Genomic DNA, 22,332 nt, shown 5'->3' with positions numbered 1-22,332 from the left:
TGGCAGTCACCAGTCTGTTTTTTGTATCTGTGAGTCTGTTTCCGTTTCATTTGTCGTTTATTTTGTTCTTTAGATTCTACATATAATTGAAATCACATGATATTTGTCTTTGTTTCACTTAGCGTAGTATCCTCTAGGTATCATCCATGTCATTGCAAATGATAAGGGTTTTTTGTTTGTTTTTTTATTTTATTTTTTTAATATAGCTGAGTAATATTCCATTGTATATATGAACCACATCTTCTTTATCCAGTCGTCTATTTATGGGCACTTAGGTTGCTTCTATATCTTGGCTATTGTGAATAGCACTGCAGTGAACATAGGAAGGCGTATATCTTTTTGAATTAGTGTTTTGGTTTTGTTTTGTTTTTTTTTCAGATAAATACCCAGAAGTAGAATTGCTGGGTCGTAAGGTAGTTTTATTTTTAATTTTTTGAGGACCCTCCACACTGTTTTCTGTAGTAGTTGTACCAGTCTGCAATCCCACCAACAGTGCATGAAGGTTGGCAAGTGTTTTTATCACCATTTTCAGATGGAGAGGTGTTATAATTTGTCCATGTGGCGTGACCTTCACTCCAGGTCTCTTAACTCACATCACATGTTCTTCATTTTTAAAGTCTTCATAATAATGTCCTTATACATGTGCACTTATGCTCGTGCATGTTTATGCAGCCATTAGTGAAAATGCCATTATCACATGTGGACGATCATGCCACTCCCAAGTTGAGCTTTTTTGATAAGCTAGGGAACATTGTCTAACTTAGTCTTAATTAATATTCTTGGTCATTTTATTAATCATTGATTTCTTCTCTGCCTACTTTCTAAAAAGACAATGAACATTTATCAGACATGTACTATATGCTGGGTGCTAAGATTCAAACAGCTCATGCCCAGAGGATTTTAACAAAACACACCAGAAAAGCCATTGATTAGAGAGTAGTGTTAGTGCTTTATTAGAGATAGCGCTGGGAATGTTGTAGGAATAGAGGAAGGGAGTCATGATCATGAACTGCTTTTCAGAGTTGACATGAGTTGAGTCCTGAAAGATAAGCAGGAGTTAGCCAGGCAAAGAAGGAAGGAAGGAAATTTAATATGGGGGGACGGCCCAGGAAAGGCATGGATGTATGAAGAATCATTGCACATTCCAGCCCCTGTAAAGTGTTTTCAGTATGCATAGCATAGTGGCTTTTGTTGCAAGAAAAATAAAAATTAAATCAGAAACCATACAAGGAGATAGAAGAGGAAGTTACTGCTTCCAACAACGCAAGACAAAAGGAAAGATACAGTGAGTGGTGTAGTTCTTTTTTGCTGAAACATAAACACGCAAGTACTTTAGAAAGAATATCCTTTTCTTAATGGAAAAAAAAAATAGGAACCGTGAGACTGTCTAGAAATGGTAATAGTGAATAATGTCTTCAGCTGCCGGTCACGCTCCTGTTGATGTATAATTTGAGACTTCAGCCTGTTTTGGTTCTTATATCAAATAAAAATGCCAAGATTGAGAGACCAATAAACATAAATATTAGAATGAAGTGATAATGTTAATATTGACCTGTATTACAGGCACAAAGCTAAGATTAGCCAGAAAAGGATATAAAGCAAAAACTGAGTTTTAACTCAATGTACATTGAAAAAAATATCACTGCTTTTGATGTAAAAATATGAAGAACGTTGTCCATTACTTTATTTACTGTATCCTGCGTAAAGTTCCAAATGAGAATTTTTTTAAACATGTAACTTAGTTCAAGGAAAAGTTATGTTTTGCTTGAGGCTGCTCTCCCAAATAGTATTTGCCGAGGCTTCTGAGTTACTCAGATCTATATTTGAAATTTATTGTCAAATCTCATGGTTTCATTTGCATTGTTCTTAATTCCAATTTTCACTTTTCTGATTGTTTTTTTCTAATAAGCAAACTCAAATCTGTTGTGAAGAGAGGTAGAGCATTATGTGCATTTAGATAACAGGCAGAACTAAGTATTTGTATATGAAACATACAAAATTATTTGCTCAGTTTATGTTATTTTAAACTGCTGTGAATGCAGTTTGCAAACAGATTCAGAATGCCAATATTATCAAAATTTTCACAAGCCTATCTACAGTCGTCAGCAAGACCAGTACTCTCAGTTTCTTGGTTCCTTTTTCACCCTTTCTCTTTCTGAGAATTCATTATTCTTTCAATGATGGAGGCTGAAAAATGAAAGGAAAGAGAGAATCAGGATTTGGTGGCTATTTGTCTTCATCCAGCTGACACATGATATTATGAAGCTACCTTTTGGCATTTACTTCACTTATGACTACATCTCTCTCTTTTCCCTAATTATATTTTAGAACTTTTGAGGACAAAGACTGTATTTTATACTTACTATCACTTTATATTTTGGACTTTCTGGAATAGTTATATTTCAGATAACCTCCTGATACCAGAAACTAGGCCCTGATTTTTGATTCAGAAAATATGCCTACTCCTTGAATCTTTGCACCTAGCACAAAGATCTAGCAAATTGTTAAGGGCACTCAGTAGATTCTTGTTGATAATATTTTCCTCTTTGAAACTTTGCAAGACTATTCCTCTCCTGTAGAATGCATCTGTCTTCTATTATTTATAATTGCGTATTTGTCTTATTGCTTCACACACACACACACACACACACACACCACACCCCGCCATGCTCACACAACAACAGCTTCTTTCTGACTCCTGAGGGGCAGGGACTGTTTTCTTTTCTCATTCAGGCTTGAGAACCAATGAAAAGTGGATTTCAAATGGTCAGATTTTGATGTCAACTCTTAAGTAGGAGTGGAAGGAAAGAAAGAAGGTAGTTTCGGGTAATGGAGGCTCTCTATGATAATTTTTTTTTTTAAAAAAAAGAAGGGTTGCTGACTTGAAGACTTAGATTTGAAGTGCTTCTTTACTATGAGGTTGATTGAAATCAAAACAGACTACCAAGAGAAATGATAGCTGTCTGTTACTTTAAAAGCAGGGTAGGTAGTCAGCCACCCATTTAGAATGGTTTGGGCATTTGCCTTTTCATTTGTACAAATGTGTTCAGTTTTTCTGATTCTAGGGTCATGGGAGAGAAACACTGGAGACATTATCACAGCAAAGTGTTAGACAAAGCATTTAAGACAACCACACGTGTTTAGGATTGTTAGATTTAATTAATGTGATTACAGGAGAAGATTTATTTTCTGATTTGTTCCCTAATTTGGAACTATTTTTGTATTATTTATATAAAATGAAATATGCCTTGGTTTTGTGTATTACTACGATAAATGTGGGAAAGTAGATATAGGTAAACTTGAAAATCCTAAATTATAGACTTTCAAAAGCTTAAAAATAACTAAATGATAATTTTGTTTAATCATCTCACTTTATAGATTTAAAAAAAAACTAGATCAAGGAGCACTGAATGACTTGTTAGAATGACAACTGCTTTGTCTGTAATTCTTGGCATCTTGTGTGTATCTCTATGAGAGCAGCTATTGCACAGCATGGTAGTCATTCATTTCTTTGCTCTTCCCTCCATCATTGCCTCCTTCTCTCTCTTTGAACAAGTACTGTACTTACTGAACATCTCTTATGTACCAGAAACTGTGAATATAGGGCGAAGGAGCCAACAGAGTCACTGCTCTCATGGAGCTCATTTTCACTTGGGGAATACAGACCAGAAACAAATAAATACAGGCGTTGCATTAAACAGGTGTTAGATGATAAGTGCTGTGAATAAAATTAAAGCAGGAATAGGAGATAGGGTGACATTTTAGATTGTTAGATTGGTCAGGGAAAGCCTCCCTGAAGAGATGAATTTTGAGAAGAAACCTGAATGAAGTGAAGGAAACAAATCCCGAATATATAGGGAAAGAATGTTTCAGGCAAAAGGAACAGCAAGTGCAAGGCTTTGAGATGAGAATGTACTTGACCTGTTTCAGGAACAGCAAGGAGGCCAGGGTGGCTGGAAAGCAGTGAGGAAGGGACCGAAATGAAATGAGCTAGGAGAGGCAGCCAAGGGCCACATCATACAGGGCTTTGTAGGACTTTGGATTTTATACTCAGGGGATGGGAAGCTCTTAGAGGCTTGAGAATAGAGAAGAAACATGAAGTAGATTTATGTTTTAAAAGGATCCTTTGGCTGCTGTATGGAGAATAGACTGTGGAGGCAAGATCTGAAAAGAGACCAAGTAGGAGGCTATTGCCATAATCCAGGTGAGAGCTAGTGATGGCTCAGTACAGGGTGGTGGTGATGGGTAAAGAGAGAAACGATGGGGTCACAGTTGTGTAACTTCCTGCAAGCAGGGACTTCAGCTTACCACAGGGCTCGATTCTTAGTAGGTTAATTTTGTTGAATGAATAAAACCAGAGAAATGCAAAATTCTTGTCCCTTTCCCATACACTATGCTGCCATTGAAAGATTATACAAGAGGTCTTCTCTGTCATCTTAACATTGTTGGCTATGGACCACTTTGGTATTTCTTAATCTGGGCTGGCCTGGTTCAGCTCAAGCCAACTGATATTTAGCTGGAGAGGCTAAAATTATCCTTGAGAAGACAACGGCTTAGATAACTAAATAAGAAAGGACTCAAGATATTATATAGGTAAAGATAAAAGTCGCAGTTCACAAACTCAAGTTATAAAGTGGTAAGACCTTACATTTAAATGGCATTTGATATTTTACAGCATATGTTCATATATTTACAGCCGCTCTATGAAGTAGTTAGTAATGCTTTCTCCACTTTGTACACTGAGACTCAGAAAAGTTAAGTAATTTGTTTATAATAACAGCCAGCAAGTGACACATCCCCCAAACCAGATACTTCATCTCTGGATCCCTTACTCCTACCATGCTGATAAATTTTCTTACTGAACAACCATCTGTTGGGTGTGTCATGTACCATGACAGCTAATGGGAATGCTGACATAAACAAGATCCCAATGCTGACCTTGTAAGAGCTTATCGTGTGAGGGAGGAATAAGGGAAGAAATCAAAGGTTTTAATAAGGTGCAGTAAATAGAGTAATAGAATTAAGCACTGGATATATTTTGGTTTTGTATATACAATTACTAAAATATAAGGAAAAAATACATCTCTCAATATTCTAGCAGCTGCCTGAGTGTATAGTTCGTGTTCTTCGATTTTGGGAAGTGGACTTGAATTAAAATGGCATGGCAGTGTAATAAATTTCTTTATTTATTGTTTATTATTGACAGACATAAAAATGTATACAACATCAGAAATCCATAAGATGTCTACACAGCTTTAGAGTTTCAGTTTTCTGGATGTTATTTTCTAAGCTCAAATGGTTACATTTATTTTAGGATAATTTAGGTCTTGATTTTGCCTTTGCAGTGGGACTAGGCTTGATAATGTTATACGGTTAGAGGAATCTGTATAGAAACATGAACTAGGTTTGGTCTCAAGGAATACAGAACTCTAGAGTTACCCGGGTCAGTCAGGCCCTTACATTGGAATGTAGCTTATGATAAAGACAGAAATAATTAATACCACCACACTGAGAGCAACAAAGAGTGGAAATACCAGGAAGCTCTGAATTAAAAGATGAATTATTTTTTCTTTTGTGGTCTTCTTTTGCTTAAGTAACTTATTCCTTCATTTTGAAATAGGTGTTTGAACGAGTGAGAAAGTATACCTGAGACTAACCAGCTGAGAACCATTGTCAGCACTAATTTTTCCTTCCATAAATGACTATTTATTAGAGACTGCTATTTAGCAGCAGTCTGTAATCTGGATACAAAGCCGTTGACCTGTGGTGGATAGTGCTGGAATTGTTTGTAAGCTTTGACTTAAATTGTCTACTTAATTTCTTTAAGTCAGATCAACAGGATTAGAAAAGTAAAGGCGCTTATGTGGTTTGAATGAAAGTGGCCATAGAAATTGAGAAAAATAATTGTGAAACGTTAATGATCTACCGCCTTGGTGAAGTAAATTGGAAACTAAGAAAATAACTGTCACTTACACTTCAACATTATCAGAATGTTCAAATGACACAGATTGGCTAATTAAAAGCATTTGTCATAATTGGCTTTTTGTACATAATCAATTCCAAAGTGTGTCTGATATTATGAGATAATGTAATTTAACCATACATGTGAACATCCCAGGCTTTCACAACATGTGGGCCCTCCCTCTTCCAAAATTGTTTGGCTACCATACTGCTGACTTCTTTTGCTTTTAATAATTAGTTAAAAATAGCATGAACTGTGAAATAGAAAGGCTACTTGATTTGGCAATTGCACAATATTCACAATTTGAATGAAATAGGGCTCTCCTCGCTTGGGCTTTTTATGTATAAAAACTATATATTTTATTGAGTAAATTAAATTCAAAAGTAGGCCATTACTTGCAGCTTTCTATTCTAATGGCCAGATTTGATACATAGTACAGACAATTAGGGTTTCTTTATTCCTAGCTGTACTATAAAATAAGTTGTAAAAGCAAAAATTCTATTAATATAGCTCTTCCACATACTCTCCTGGTTTTGAATAACAAAACTTAACTTGAAAATTATGAATTAAGATTTCTCGAATACTAAAAACAGTACTACTACTCTTGGTTTTGTTTTATAGTTAATAAAAATTTAGATGAATGAAGCTTCCCCCCTTTTTTAGGACAAGTCTAGGCCATATTTTCTGTGCTAAAATAGAAGTTTCTTCAGTCATTTCAATTAATGAACATGCATCAGATCTTTGTTAAAGGATACTAAGGAGTGGCCAGAGCATTGTCAGAGCTTATTTCTTCTTCCTGCTCGTATCAGTAAGAATGAATTGCCCAAAAGATAGGTAGCAGGAGGGAAAAGAGAAATCAGATAATATTGGAAAGTGTACATCAGAATAATCAGTCTAAATGAGCAACCATTTTCTTTACCTTAAAAAGACTCTTAGAGAAATGCCTACTTGTTTATCGGAGAAAGAGCCAGGTCTCTCTCTCCGTAGGTCTCATCTGTAGACAGCATGCAGAGAGCAAGCAGGTGAGCCAGAGACCCCAGGCAGTAGACCCCTCCGCTTGTCCCTGTGCTGGGCAGGACACAGGTGACCTTTTTCATATACTTTCTATTACTGAATAGGTTCCTTAGGAGAGTAAGAGATGCATGGGAAAATAAAATTCACACTCCAAATTCCCGTATTTGTCATGCCATGATTGTGCTAAAATATTTTAAGGTGAATTGAGAGTTCGACAGAATCTGTGTGTCTCTTTTAGTTTATGATTAACCTGCATGATACTTCCAGGAGATACTTAGAGTAACTTAAACATGCCTGACATAAATGTAATTTGGAAGCAAGATGTTTTCATTTGGTTTGGGGATTTTCTCTAATTTACTATCCCTTTACCCCCAAACCATTTAGGTGTGGGAGCTGCTCGGTCTGGGAACCTCACGTTTATGGTGGGAGGAGTCGAAGATGAATTTGCTGCTGCCCAACAGTTGCTGGGCTGCATGGGCTCCAACGTGGTGTATTGTGGAGCTGTTGGGACAGGGCAGGTAATAACTCCACACTAATGACCCTGACTTGATGATGGAAAGTCAGCTCATGTTCATTTCTCTTTCCTGACCATATTCTTATTTCTCCTTACTCTCTTCAATCAATGGATTCTTTGTTTGCTCAGATTCTCTTAAATTAATTTGGAATAAATTAATTTTCCTTCATTTCTGTTGGAATTAAGCAGACATCAACCAATTAACTTATTTTAAAAAGATATCAAATGCCATCATCCAGATTTTGACATCATCCCAGTGACCACTGAAATCATCCTTAATACTGCTATTTGTAGTGCTCATGACTGAGTTGCTCTCATCAGCCTTTTAATTTTGTAATTGCTACAGTTCTATCAGCAGTACCGTCAGGTAGAAGTAATCTATGTACTTTAATCTTTTTTCTTGAAAATGAAATAATCTTCATTTAGAAATATGTCAACTTTCTAGTCAGAGATAAATGACAGTTCAGAACTCTGAAATCAAACTAGTTGTCCTCTTTCCACCCAATACACACCCACTCACACTCACTCCGCTTAACGCTTTGTCCTGGTCACTGGTACCCTCTTGATCTTATTTAAGACTTTGGTGTTATCTTAGCTGTGTCTGTTGTCTCCATTCCCGTGTCCAGTCAGTCTCCAGGTTCTATAGATTTTGCTTCAGTGGCTCTCCTTGTTGACTGTCTTGTCCATTCCACACATTACCTCATCCAGTCTTTCCCTTATTATCTCATACCTCGTTTACTGCTCAGAGGGCCTCATGGGTCTCTGGATGCCAGGTTCACCACTCTGCCCAACACTGTAACCAAGACCAACTTCATCAAGATGCTCATATCATCCCCATTCTGAAACTTTGAATAGATCCTTATTTCCTATCATGTCAAATTTTAACTCTCTACCCTCCTTACCTTTCATAGCTCTTGCCTCAGTCTTAACTATCAAATTTCTCACCATTTCTTAAAATACATGCCTGAGTCAGTTTTCTTACTGTTCTCAAGAACATGTCGTGCTCTTATGTATGTAATCCCTCTTATATATTTACTTTTTCCCCTGCTCTCCTCCTTTCTCTCTCTTGCCTATTTAAATCTGCCTGGCCTTTGAGAAATAGTCTCAGGTTCCAGTTCCTCTGGATCTTGTTTCTCTTAATTTACCACTTAATTGTTGTTGTTTGTTTGCCGCCTCTTTATTCAGTGTTTTTCTTCACCCAATTAGAACGTGAACACCTTCCCTTAAAGAGCGGTCATGTCATGTAGATCATGGGGACTTCTCTGTGGTGCAGAGCCCACAGGAGCCGGGCCACCACTGCGGGGTTCTTGCCTGATGGCAGAACCCTCCCACCCAGCCCAGCACCTGCCTGGGAGGGCACGGTCGGCTCAGGGAATCGTGCGGCACCATGTGCCTGTCCCCATTTGAGAGAATCACCTGTCGAATGCTCTTACTTTTAGAAAGAAGCATGTGGAATTGGGCGAAGAGAAAAATTTCCTAGAAGTTATAACTTGAAAATAAAGATATTTAATATACTCATTTTACTTTCAGGCTGCAAAGATCTGCAACAACATGCTGTTAGCCATTAGTATGATCGGAACCGCTGAAGCTATGAATCTTGGAATCAGGTTTGTTGAATAGTACATTTTCACCTACTAACAATTTTTATGGGCTTTCCTATTTGATTTTCTGATGTTGAGAAAAATGTTCATGAGAGATAAATGAGTTGATCCAGGAACATTTTGAAAGTACTTCATTATTGGACTTTAATAGACTTTGCTTATTTGACGACCAATAGGACCCTGGAGAGCACGAGCGTTCTCTGCCACGGCCATAAAGTGTGCTGCGCCGTGTGTTGGAAGTTACATTATCCTTTTTATGTGGGAGCTCCATTTGTTCTATTATGTCGAAATGCAAGGAAGGCTTTACTATAAAATTTAAACATACTTTGGTGGTGTAGGACAAATTTGTGTAAAACATGGTTTTAACATATAGAGAATTCAAGTGTTATGCTACCACATGACTGGTTTTATGTATCTATTTAAAATATAGTCCCCAAAATCTACACTAAAAGGGCTCTTGGTTGCTTATTCCGTGGATAAGCTGGATGGCATTCATACAGCTGCAACTCATCTGCTTAACTTCATTTTAACTTGCCTGTGGTTGTGTCACTTTACATTAGGACAAATTTTTTCATTAAAATAAAATGACATTCATACTTTGCTTAAACTGTTTCAGGAGTTTTGTTTTTCCTATGATGATGATAATCCTTTAGAATGCTTAAGGTCAGTGTCTTCATTTTAACCTTTAATTTTTGGTGTTAGGAATGCTAAATATGATTAATCACCTAATTATTTTTTAAATGTTTTTTAGTTCACGAATGTAATAAATATATAGTTCTTTCTTTAGAAAATGTTTAATGAGCAATATGTTTTATTCGGGGTTTTTTTGGGTTTTTTTTCACACTTTCCAAAACTCCTTAGCAAATATGTCACAAATAAAAGTAGTGTTTCATATCACAGCTTCTAATAAATGCAATGAAAAGAGCCAAAGTACTTGGGATATTTTTTAAAACACAGTAATGGATTCACATTTCCTCTTAATTACCATATCAAGATGCTGTTGTTTTATTGAATTGCCCTTGTCTCAGATGTTAAACTATCTTGACCTATTAAGTTGTCATGTTGTAATTGAGATAAAAGAGGAATTTGCTTTGCATCAGTGCTAATTGGTTTATCAATATCCTGTACCATTTACATTTTAAAATTGAATGGCCGTACAATGGTAAGCTTAGCATATCTGTACAAAGCTTTAAAGAAAACTGTTGTATATATATATGTAGGAAGCTGTTCAGTGTTCTGTCTGTATTGTAGCCAATTTTAGGCTATGGGTCACTTATCATAATTGAAACACTGGTTACTAGTAACTTGTTTTCATGTCCATCCTCTAGACTAATTTCATAGAAGAAGAAAATGTAAATTTCTGGAACCAAAATTGCATAAAGAATTAATTGGTGTTGACAGTAGGATTAGAGCATTAGTACACATGTGCATCTTTAGAATTTTATTTTCATTTTTCTGGATATAAAAGAATATATAGTAAAAAAGTGAAAGCCTAGATGAACCCAGTTCATGTTAAACTGAAATTTCCCTCATTATTTTTGCCAGTTTATTTTATATTCTGCTTCTTACCTTGAGCATCACTGGATCAGGATGCTCCTTAGGTATAGCGATGCATCCTCTGGCATTTCTCAAATAGTTTTTCTAGCAAAACTCTTATTGGATGAGCATTTGCCATTCTAAAATGAAGTTTTTTTGTATGATAAATGCTTGTGAAAGTCCAACTTCAAATACCAGCTAATAAAGAATAGTATGAAAATCGGTTGAATCAAATGAATAAAATGTATACAATGAAGAGTATACATTGGTTGCTAGAGTAGGTTTATCAAAGAGAAAATGAAAAGTGATAAATTCTAAATAGATATGTTAAAAGCAGAAGCAATACATAGATGTTCTCTTATTGTTGGCCTTGAATCACTATGATAACAGTATTTAGAAATATGAAACTTTTAAATGTTTAATTTTTAAAAAATGTTTAATTTTTAAAAAACTATATACATTACTGTTCCTGATATCCATATCTATGTCTATATATCTATATCTATCTATAATAAAATGTCTGAACACAAAGCAGGAACTCACTAGTTTTATTTAACTGTTACAATGATTTATACATTTCTTGTGCTTCAGATTGTTTTAGTGAATTGCTTATTTTCATAACATTAGGCTTTTATCAGTGTATCTGATAAAGATTCTCAGTGGTTTGAAAGTCCTAAAAATGATTGCTTCCGCTATTGTCTTTTCTTCATGGTTTACAGACATGGTTTAAAATGACAGGATTGTTCTCTAATAGAGTATAGAGAGCGGCCACAATTTATTGAGCTTTACAAGGTGAAAGAGAAAATTGGCATCAGCAAGCATAAATTCCCAAGTAGTAAATTCCCACAAAGTAGTACAGTATCAGAGTGGTTCAGCCACATTTATATTCTGTTCACTCTGAAGTGAAATTTTTTTAGAGCATTAATGTCAATGTTTACAAATTGAGTCACCTATTCCTATGAAGTGATCATTTCTGATTAATTTCATTCTCATAAGTCAGTGTTTTTTTCCCAGAACACTGATGTTTCTCTTTTGTAGAATAGAATAAAATCTTATAGTTTAGAAACTCTTATTTGACCCTATGATCTTTTACAGTGAGTCTTTATGGATGTTCATGAAATTTTAAAATGCTATAAAAAAGTAAACCATAAAAATATTGGTATACAATATATTTTTGGGTTCTTTTTTATTAGGCCTTCCTGCCTTCTAACTGGGTTCTGGTTAGGATTCAGAACATAGCGTTAAGGCGCAGAAAGCGCCCTGTTTACGTCAGAGCGTTTGTCCTGTGCGTTACATAGGAACAACGCTGACGATGTGAGTTTTGTTGTTTTGTTTTTATTTTTGTTCCACTGGGAGTCGTTTTGTTGTTGTTGTTGTTGTTGTTTCAAATATTGGTATAAGGAGTTATTTGCATTACTAACAAGTCACAGGCCCCTCCAGCAACAACCATATTGTCTTCTTCCACCAAAAGCTTAACAGCTGAACTTCTGAAAGACTGTTTAAGATAAAAACTTCCCCACAATAATAATTTTAGGTTCTTGGCTACTGCCCTTAGATGATGTTGCCTTTTTATTAGATGATGACTAAGGCCTCCGAGTGGCACGCCCTAAAAGATAGAGAAATAGCAAAAGGTTTGTAATAAAAGTTTGACCAAATTTCTTAATAAACTGACAAAATGCCACCATGTTGGTTGAATGGCTATTAAGTTCATTACCCACATGACCCAGTGAGACTCAGGATGGTGAGAGTTTGGGTGTCTTGCTGATGCCTGCATTTCAGCTCTGCCATAGACTTACGCTTTTCTCATCTATAAAATCACAAAAATAATAGTATCTATCCATAGAGTTGTTGTGAAGGTTAAATGAGTTAATCCATGTAAATCTTTTAAAAAACAGTTTCTGGCATTTAGTATGTGCTCAATACATGGTAGTTATTGGTTAGTATTCAAATTGAATTGTACTTTAATGTTTTTTCTTCATGCCACTTCTCACTAGATAGCACTGTATATTTATTTGTTTATTGCCTGTCTTCCCAACTAGAATGCAAGCTTCATGAAGGGGGATGGCCTTGTCTGCTCATTGCCATATCTTAAGAACATACTTGACACACAGTAGGCACTAAATGAAGATTTGTCAGATGGATGAGGAGAGGAGAGAGGGAGGGAGGAAGCACTTCTGCCTCAGGTCAAAGGTATCTGGGTGTGTGTCTCAACCGGCTCACTCGCTCCTGGAGGGCAGGCACAGCCTCAGCCCCTTAGCCTGTGGTCTCCTTGGCTCTAAGCACAGCACCTGCACATGGCAGATCCGTGTGAGCATGGGGGAATAACCGAGTGAGTGGCTGAAATTGACAAGTCTCAGATGTTTCATCTCCAGAGTAGTTCCTGCGATATAGTCATCTCAAGTTTAGTGACATCATTTTCTTACGTAAAATTAAATAGTATAGATAATTATAGAGAATATAAAGTGAACAAACTTTTTTGGCCCTTAAAAGCCTCAGTTATAGCAAAGGCAAACATTTGGATTCTCTTTAATTTTTTACAGTTAATGCATCATTTTTACTTCTCTCAATAATTCATTTAAAATTCTTATGTATTAAAAGGTGAGTAGATTTGACACAGTGACGTTTATTTGAGTTGCATTATGTATGCGGTCAGAGCAATGAATTCATTGTTTATATCAGAGAACATTCCAGCAATTGTAAAGCCACATGCATGCACGCGTGCACCCTCGAACCACATCCAGTGGCAAGTTATTATGGGGACTGACAGACTGTCATCCTTTTGATGGCTTGAGCTGTATATCTCCTGAACAGCAATGGGGCTCTTATGCAGAAAGTATCATATGTTCCCAGCCAATTTACAGGGAAACAGCAATAACATTTTATCATGGTTGAGAGCCCAGTAGCTGCTTCCTATTAAACTTGCCCTTTCAGATACCTGTCTTGGATTAATTTGTTGATTTCAGATGGAAACTCAGTCTTCTCCAGTGAAGCATGACGTTCTAGGATAGACTCTCTGAATGACAATTACTGTGTATTCTAGCTGGTTTCAGACCATTACAAGCCTTGGGCACAGTGGAAGACAGAGGACTTCAGTAACTGATTTTAATATCATGTCTAATTTTAACTGTCAGTTATGTATGTGCCAATGAGAGAATCCTCAGAAAGATGAAATGTAAAACACTCCTAACTTGCTCTTTTTAATGATACACTTTGCTGCAGGGTGGGAGCAGGGAGGAAAGTGGAGAGGGAGTAGCCATCCCCTAAAGGGACTTGGCACAGTGGGGAGGCATCAGATTGAAAGTGAGCACGTACTACTGCCACCTTGTTTCCCCGTGTGCCCCTCAGGATTCTTCTAAATAGTAATATGTTCACCAAAAAGGGTTCCATAAATCAGTGCCAGTATTTTTCCTCAAACATTCAAGAAAAATGAAATTTAGAGTTTTACAAAGGATGATAAGCTTTGCTCACCATTTTGGTATTATATTCAGAGTATGAATTTCTTTAGCAATAAAGACTGTTGTGAGGTACTATTGAGTATAATCTGGTAGATTATGAAGAGGGGACGAACTGTCACTTTAAATATGATAAACCGTCTTAAAAGAAAATCTAAATTAAGAAGCTCTTAAATTATATTTCAAATGGAAGGGAAAAGCAATGTTTTGGGGTCTTTAAAAATATTCCCTGCCCATGGAATACATTAGACACACACAGTCTTGAACATTTAGGCTTAGCATATTTGCAGTTACAGCAGATTAATTAATTGTGAATTTGTGATTTCACTTTTCACAATTATTCCCTAAACACATTGGCTTTTTCTTTTCCTAAGTCATCTACTACAGTAGCATACTGATAGCCTAATTTTATTTAAAGGGGAAAGAAGGTATCAGTAGCAACTGCGTATGTAATAAACAAATCTGATTGAATGAATGAAACTGTTGGATTTCTTTCTAGCAATCTACAATTGAATGATAGCCAGTTTAGAGTGGGTCGTCTATATCTGTTATAATCCTTAGTAAAAACCACTCGTTATAACATGGCTCACCATATGAATGTATATGGTGAATTCAGTTCAACATGACATGTCATACAGTGTTCCTTGCACTGTAGCTACTCCTTAGAAAGCCTGGTTACGTAACAGTTGTGTTAAGTCCAGACATATAAGTCCAGACATATCCTGGCTGTTAGTCCTAGCCCTCTGTCCTAGCATTGGAAAAATGTTTGCTGGTCATGATATTCAGATTTGGAAATAAATAGACATATTTTGAATACACAAAATAAGAACTTAAGCATGCCAAAATGCATAATTTGTTTAACAGATATATGTGTCTCTTTTCAATCTTTTTTTTTTTAATTCTGGAAGAGATTGGTTTTAAGAAAAAGCAAGTTTTATTTGAAACTTGATTCAGTGATACTTGGCAAAACTGTGCTTCTCCAACTGCATTAAGATACTTAGAATCAAAGTAATATCAAAAATTTTGATTCTATTTTTTTTTTCTGGGTCCACATTGAACAGCCGTTTATGCCATCAGCCCAGTGATAGAACAAATGATGTTTCCGCTTGGGCAAGCTTTGTTTTATCAGGATCAGTAACCTTATCAGCAGTTGACCCAGAACTATAATGCATGTCTCCGAATAGATAGCATATGTCACAACTCTGTGCACACTTGCTTCATAAGCAAGATTGTCTAATGAAGATTTAATAAATAAGGAAAAGTTTGCAGCAAGGAATGTCTTATAATGATTACTTCTCTTAAGCTCGTTGTACTGCTCATGGCTCATCTCTTGCATTATTCTCATAAAAGCTAAACGAATAGACGTATAAATGCGTCCACATGAACTCACATGATGCATAGTGGATCTGTCCATATTTCTTTCTGAAATACATTACTTGTGAGTTAAGAATGTAGCATTTAGATGATCATATTGCCTTAAGGTTCTTATGTGACACATAATGTCCAAAAGACTAGAAAACTCACGTGTGTGATAAACCAACAACACTTTTACGCAATTATGTATTGTTTCTTAAAAGTAAAATACTGCAGAAGGTTTTTTTCTCAGTACAGAATGTCCTGGCTCAGAATGGTTTAATCACTGGCGTTTCCACCTTATAATTTAAGATTGGATTCTTCATTCTCATCTATCTGCTTTGATTTTTGAAGACATATAATAAATGGAGAGAGGAAATGGAGCATCCTCATACATAAATAAGCCACAGATTTTGACATTTAACATTGTACATTTTGACACTTAACATTTCTTTTCTTTGACCTTTGACAGGTTAGGGCTTGACCCAAAACTGTTGACTAAAATCCTAAATATGAGCTCAGGACGGTGCTGGTCAAGCGACGCTTACAATCCTGTACCTGGGGTGATGGATGGAGTTCCCTCAGCGAATAACTATCAGGGTGGATTCGGAACCACGCTCATGGCCAAGGTATGGTAATGCAGAGACTACCCAAGAGAAGTGGGGGAAATGTTTAATGGTCTACTTCCCTCCCCCCTCCCCTTCCCCACTCACTCCTTCCCCTTTTAACAAAACATACTCTATCCTAGAAGGCAAGATTACTAAAATAATGATTCGTTTACTCACTGGAAAGGAGCTAATTAAAACTTAGCTTAGATAAAAATCCTTATCGGTTCGTTTTTCTTCCTGGCCTTTTCAGATGGGAAGAATGGGCTGGGGTTTTTCTGTTGTGTTTGGGTTTGTTTATAACATGAGCTGCTAAAATTTTGTTCTTCATCATAAATTTACGTTAATTTACCAAGTCCTTAGAATGAAAGCAGTAAGATTTTTCTGATGGTTGATAATACGTTGACTTTGGCTGTACACACCACAAAAGCAGCGAGGCTCCTTTCTCATGATACTGAATTTTGAAATATGTCTTTCTGCTTTAAGAATATATATGTGTTTATGTATAAAGACATTTGAAAAGCGAATTGTCGGCCTCCTCTCATTTGCAATCACAACTTTAGGAAATATTTTATAGATGGACAGACTTTCAGATTTCTGCACAGAGCTTATTTCCTTCCTGCCCCGCCCCCCCAGTTGACTTTTCTTCCCCGATTACAAAAGTAATAATGCGTACAACTGGATGCCATCCTCGGCTCGCTTTCCTTCGTTCCCCGTGGTGTTCTATTCATTCTCCTTCTCCTGCGGCCTCCCGCCTCCCGCTCTGCAGTGCTGGCTTTGTTTGGGGTCTCTCCACCGTACTGTCCCCTCCTCCGCCACTACCAGTATGTCGGCTGAGCCCCATTTAGATTATACTACGTCAGCCCTAACTGATCTTCCCTTTCATCTAATCTTTTCTAGTTCATTTTCCACAGCATGGAAAAGAGTTGGCTTCCTAAAACGTGAAAACTCGATTGTGTCTTTTCCTAGTTAGTCTCTCTCATGGTTTCCAGTTACTTGTAGCTTAAAGTCCATCTCTACAAGTTGCCTTGCAAGGCCCTCTGACCCGGCCTCTGCTCGCCTCACCAGCTCAGTCTTGCCTTCCCACTCCCCTCTCTGCTTCAGCCACGCTGAGCCATTTCTGCCTCTTGTTCTCTGTCACTTGCAAACTTCCATGCTTGCTGTTCCCTCTGCCTGGATCATTCTTCTTTGCCCCCTCTACTCCAGCTTCTGGCACAATACCTGGCACATCGTCAGCATACTTTAAATATTTATTGGATGAAGCAATGTTTAATGTTTCTTGTTTTGTAGTTTTGTCTCTCCTCATGTTTCATTTAAGAAGCTATTTATTTTTATACCAGTCTCTAGACCTTGTATTCAGGTTTGCGTGTCCTCCACACAGGCTTTTATGGTTGTGCCGTGTGGCTCTTGTTGGAAACAGAAGGTAGCTCCTTGAGTGCATTGTTTTCGTCAGCGCTACAGGGTGATTTATCAGAGCATGTGGAGGAGTGAAGGAGTCGCATGTGCGGTTTCCTTTGTGTGTCCATATGAAGTGGGTTGTGACCTGTTAGCTTATTCGGTCCCTAACATCCTGGTAAGGGCTCAGAGGAAACAGCTAACAAATAAAGTGTAATACGAAGCAGTAGTAGGTTTCTAATCAAAGCGAATGGATCCGTGTGACCTCCCGTTCCTCTGCAGTGGTGGCTTTGTTTGGGGACTCTCCACCGTACTGTCCTCTACTCTGCTGGACACTTTTATTTTAGTCATTTTCTCCAGTGTCCCTGCCCAGGAAGACTCTGCCACTTTAATTTTATTTATTTATTCATTCATTCATTCATATATTTTTAAGTGAGGCAACCCTTGGTTGACCTCACAGATTACAAGGACCTTGTCAGCTTACAACCCCTTATTTATTTTTATTTTTTATGCCTATGATACCTGGTCTTCCTAGGTGGTCTCCCATCTAAGTACTAACCAGGCCCAACCCTGCTTAGCTTCCAAGATCAGATGGGATCGGGCTTGTTCAGGGTGGCATGGCCATAGACTCTGCTACTTTAATTTTAAAGGTCTTTCCTTTAAAATTATTTTCTTGGTAATTTTTTTAAAAGATAGCTTTTTCAACAAATAGCATAAGACAGCACAGTACTAAAGCACGGATCCTACTGTTCTCTTTTATTCTTGTTTCCCTTGTGAAATGCAATTGTCATTTCCCTTATAAAGAGGAAGACTTCTTAATTTTGCTCGGAACAAAAGTACCTAGAAATGAACTTTTGAAAATCTTTCATTGCTTCAGATAGCTATTAACAAAAAGGCCACAGCCAATTAGATTTGTATAGAGAAATTGATGGAGCTTAAATAAATCTCCATCAGTGCAGTAATGATTAAGACAATTGCACCTGCTTGGGCAGATCAAGGCTTTACTTACTTACTTAGCGGTGTTTTGCTTCAACTGCCTTTGAATGTCATTGTGCCAGGGGATATGATGCTAGCAAGTCATTGAAGTAGAGGCTTGTCCATTTATTTCTAGGTCTTAACATCATCACATTCTAACATTTTGTAATCAATACAAAAACTAGACCATCCTTCTGAACTCTCCAAGCTAGAAGTCTGCTTCCCGATGGGCATTAAGGAACAATTTATGGGCAACCATGGCGGCCGTTGGTACTCGCCCCACAGGCCAGTTTCCTCGTAAAACAGAACAGCTTGCTCCTCCATTGATTTGTTGAAATCCTTTTGCAGTTGTCTTGCATTTTCTCCTGAACTACCCACTGAGCTCATGAATTTGTAAGTATTTTATTTGGTTAGTGAAGTGAGATATTTAAATTGTATATTGTAAGCTTCAAAGGATGTCTCCTTTTCCTAACATTTGAGGATTGACAGGCTACTCAGACTTTATGGACTAATCACCTTTTCCTTTTTAGAATGTCCATCCTTTAAGGGAACAGCCACCAAAGTATGTTAGTTTCCCTTTTTTGATTTTATTAGCTCTTATTCGAGATCATATTTACTTGCCCTAATGAAAAACTCTTAAGACTTTTTTTCTTGATAGCGTTTCTTCTCTTCAGTATGTTATGTTCACTCTGAATTCTTATATTCTAGTTTTATTACTAGGTTAAATATTAAATATAGTCTATCTATGTAGATTTTCTCTGTCATTTTAAAATAAAAGCATCTTACAGATGTGCTACAAAATGACGTTGACAAAAGAGCCTTGTCTACGTGTCAGGCATGAGCAGTAACTTAGCCATCCATGTTTGTTAAGTGTGTGGGTAATGATCAAACTTGCTTTTTAGTGGAAGCTATAGAAGAATTTAACGTTAAGTAGATTTTCCAAATCTGTGTGTTTACATGTGAAAATTATACAAACACAAAATAACGTTTGCTCTTGTGGCATACATATTCAAGATGCTAGATATTTAATTTATTCTTTAATGTATGCTTGTTTTTTTTGAATCATTTTCTCCTTTGAGTGGGTGCTGTCAATAACTGCTCCTTTGTCAAGGATGTGCTTCAAGAGTAGAAGTATTTCTCATCTTGCTTCTCATCTTCCCTTTTCATTGCTTGTTGACTTCCGTTGGTGGGGGCAATGGGAATGATAACGGTAACAAGAAAATCCAGTTGATTTTGCCATTTGTTTGCAGCTCTTATAAAACCACAAATAAAATGAAACGTGGGGAATAATGTTTCAGTTATTCATACTTTCATTCTCCTTCCATCTACTCCAGATATTTTAAGTTTAAACAAAATTCCGTTTTTATGGTAGTGAATAGCCATTAGCTACAGTCTAACTCTATAAGAGATTTATAATGTTAACTTTGTATATTTTACAACAGCCATAAGTTTTCTGACACTTTCAGAATAAAGCATTAGATCTATGAGGTGTTGAAGGGTTGTTGTGAAGATGATTGTCCCATTGCACTTAAAATAAAATGCAAACATATTAAGGCTTCTGTGTCCACTTGGTCCCATCCCCCAGCGCATTTCCCTCCCCAGCCCCTTTGCTCGCTCTAGTTCAGCCTCACTGGCCTTCTTACCATTTTTTGAGGATCCAAGCCAGGTCCCACCACAGGGCCTTTACCTTCCCATTTCAAGTGCCCGAAACTCTCATGCCCCAGCTCTCCAGAGACCTCGCTTCCTCCCTCACATCATCTGTCAGAGTTCTCTTCCTTCCACCCCACCCCGTGCTGTCCATCACTTTCTAACCCCTCACCCTGCTTTATTTTTATTCACAGCACTTGTCGTTGTCTGGAATTTTAGTATTTGTTTTGTTGTCTGTCTTCCCCACTGGACAGCTTCATGAGAACACTGACTTGATTTTTCATAATGTTATCACCAGCACTTAGAACAGTGCCCAGCACACAGCAGTTTTGAATAAGAGATCAAATGGGTATGCCACAGTTCCATAACGGGGTTTGGTATAGGCTTACAGGCTTCTGCAGATTTGAAAAAGCATTTGCTTGTGTGATCTCACCTGTGTAGTAACCCGTGGGAAAAGTCAGAACAAAACGGGTCTGGCGGAGGGTGGAGGAGTGGAGAGGATACTCAGAAATCCAGCTTTCTGTCTGGAGCAGTTTTGCAGCTACATGAAAGCACTAAAAATTATACATAATTTACCATAGTGCTTGTAAGTATCTTATTTTTTTCAGACTTCGTTTTTTTTTTCTTTGAAATGAAAGCATTAGGAGCCACAGTTCCAAAGTGGAGCTTTACCTGCCAGTCTCAATGTGTTCCCTCCTGCCCTTGTTTGATTTAGGATCTGGGATTAGCACAAGACTCTGCCACCAGCACAAAGAGCCCCATCCTCCTGGGCAGTCAGGCCCATCAGATCTACAGGATGATGTGCGCGAAGGGCTACTCACAGAAAGACTTCTCGTCTGTGTTCCAGTTTCTACGAGAGGAGGAGACCTTCTGAGTTGGCACTTTGGTCGTGGACACTGTTGGAAACCAAACTATCTTGAGCCTCCTTACAGCTCACACCACAAGTCATTGAGTTTAGTCAAAAGTCACCTGTCTGTTTTTGGTTGCCTAGGTCACCGTAAACCCTAGGATCTTTCATCCATTTTTAACTGCTTGTTCTTTTTATCTTTTTAGCAAACATACATTATCTGAATTTTTTTTTTTTTTCTGTAAGCCACCGATGGTCTCTGCTAACTAGCTGATTGACCTTTTTCAAAAATTTGATCCGTAATCATCTTCAGCTAAATCATTGCGTACTTCAATCAGGATGTTATTTACTTCACTTTAAAAATAAAACCAAATATTTTTCAGTAGGACGAAACTGATCTTAAAGGGGAAAAAGAAAAACCCGCGTGAGGAAGGAGGGAAGGACAGTGAATCGCCGCCTGTGTTTCTCAGGTGGTGGTATTTTTGCATTTCTGAGGTTACTGATTTGTTTTCCAGGGAACTGATAAAGCAGGAGAACGCCTCGCTGCATGTTTTATACTTGGGACTCTGTTACATCCTGGCTTGTCCGTCTCATATCAGTTCTCAATGTTCAGCCAAGTTGTTTTTTATATTTTCGCTTCCTTGTACATTCTGAGTACATATTTTTTGACTTCAGAAGAATGACATCTTTAGACCTGTTTCAGAGGCAATGATGATATTTGCTTTAGGTAATTCTTACAGTATTCTAAATAGAGCCATATTATTTTGAATTCAAATAAATTTCTATGCTGATAATACTTCCTTGGAGTTTTTGCGTCTTCTCAGCTGTTCTCTGAACAGTCAAGTGATCTGACAAACTGGTGTGACAGCCTAATGGGGAGAGGATGGGAAGAAGAGGAGGGGGCGGTCAAAGGAGCCAGGCTCTGCACGGGCCGGTGGCAAGCCAGCCGCGGGGCTGCTCCACCTGAATCCTTAATGTATTCCTCTGAGTGTTTTCCAGGTTGTAGACACTATGGGAAGTCAGCCTGCATGAAATATGGCCCCATATGGGGCATAGTTGCCGTTTTCCTCACCTCAGCCCCTAGAAATAGTCCAGGTGATAGACCTAGACACCAAATTTGGCAGAAGTACAACTACTTTCATCATTTTCCTGGTGATAAAAAATTCCAGGCACTATTATAAGTGATGGGGCTACGATGGTGAATAAGGAGACAAAATTGTGCCCTTGTAGACCATAAATTCTGGTGTTGCATATGTGTGTGTGTGAGGGGAAGTGACAGACAAGAAATACATGTTCAGTGCGCATGGCAGGTGGTGATAAGGGCTAACAGGGACACCGAAGCGGGGTGAAGGGGGCCGCCAGGGGTGTTGTATTAGAGTGGTAAGGGACACTCTCTCTGATAAGGTGGCATTTGAGCAGAGATGAGAAGGA

The 22,332-nt window shown here is 37.6% G+C and overlaps 1 protein-coding gene and 1 non-coding gene across 4 annotated transcripts in view; one reads left to right on the top strand and one right to left on the bottom strand.

Annotated features, from left to right (window-relative positions):
- HIBADH (3-hydroxyisobutyrate dehydrogenase) overlaps positions 1-21,697 on the top strand; it is a 90,840-nt gene extending 69,143 nt beyond the window's left edge. For all 3 annotated transcript variants that reach the window (XM_039862615.1, XM_039862616.1, XM_039862617.1), the window contains exons 5-8: positions 7,361-7,494; positions 9,021-9,097; positions 15,905-16,061; positions 20,770-21,697. In XM_039862615.1, coding sequence (XP_039718549.1) covers positions 7,361-7,494; positions 9,021-9,097; positions 15,905-16,061; positions 20,770-20,928 — 527 coding nt within the window. In that variant the 3' untranslated portion in view covers positions 20,929-21,697. The remainder of the gene's footprint in view (positions 1-7,360; positions 7,495-9,020; positions 9,098-15,904; positions 16,062-20,769) is intronic.
- Positions 17,943-18,061, bottom strand: LOC120602526 (5S ribosomal RNA). Its single transcript, XR_005652791.1, has one exon. It is a non-coding gene; the product is annotated as a 5S ribosomal RNA (ribosomal RNA).
- Positions 21,698-22,332: the final 635 nt, after the last annotated feature.

Source organism: Pteropus medius, unplaced genomic scaffold, assembly GCF_902729225.1.
Source record: "Pteropus medius unplaced genomic scaffold, Ma_sr-lr_union100, whole genome shotgun sequence".
NCBI lineage: Eukaryota > Metazoa > Chordata > Mammalia > Chiroptera > Pteropodidae > Pteropus > Pteropus medius.
The sequence above is the reverse complement of the archived record's forward strand: the minus strand, read 5'-3'. Positions and strand labels throughout refer to the sequence as shown.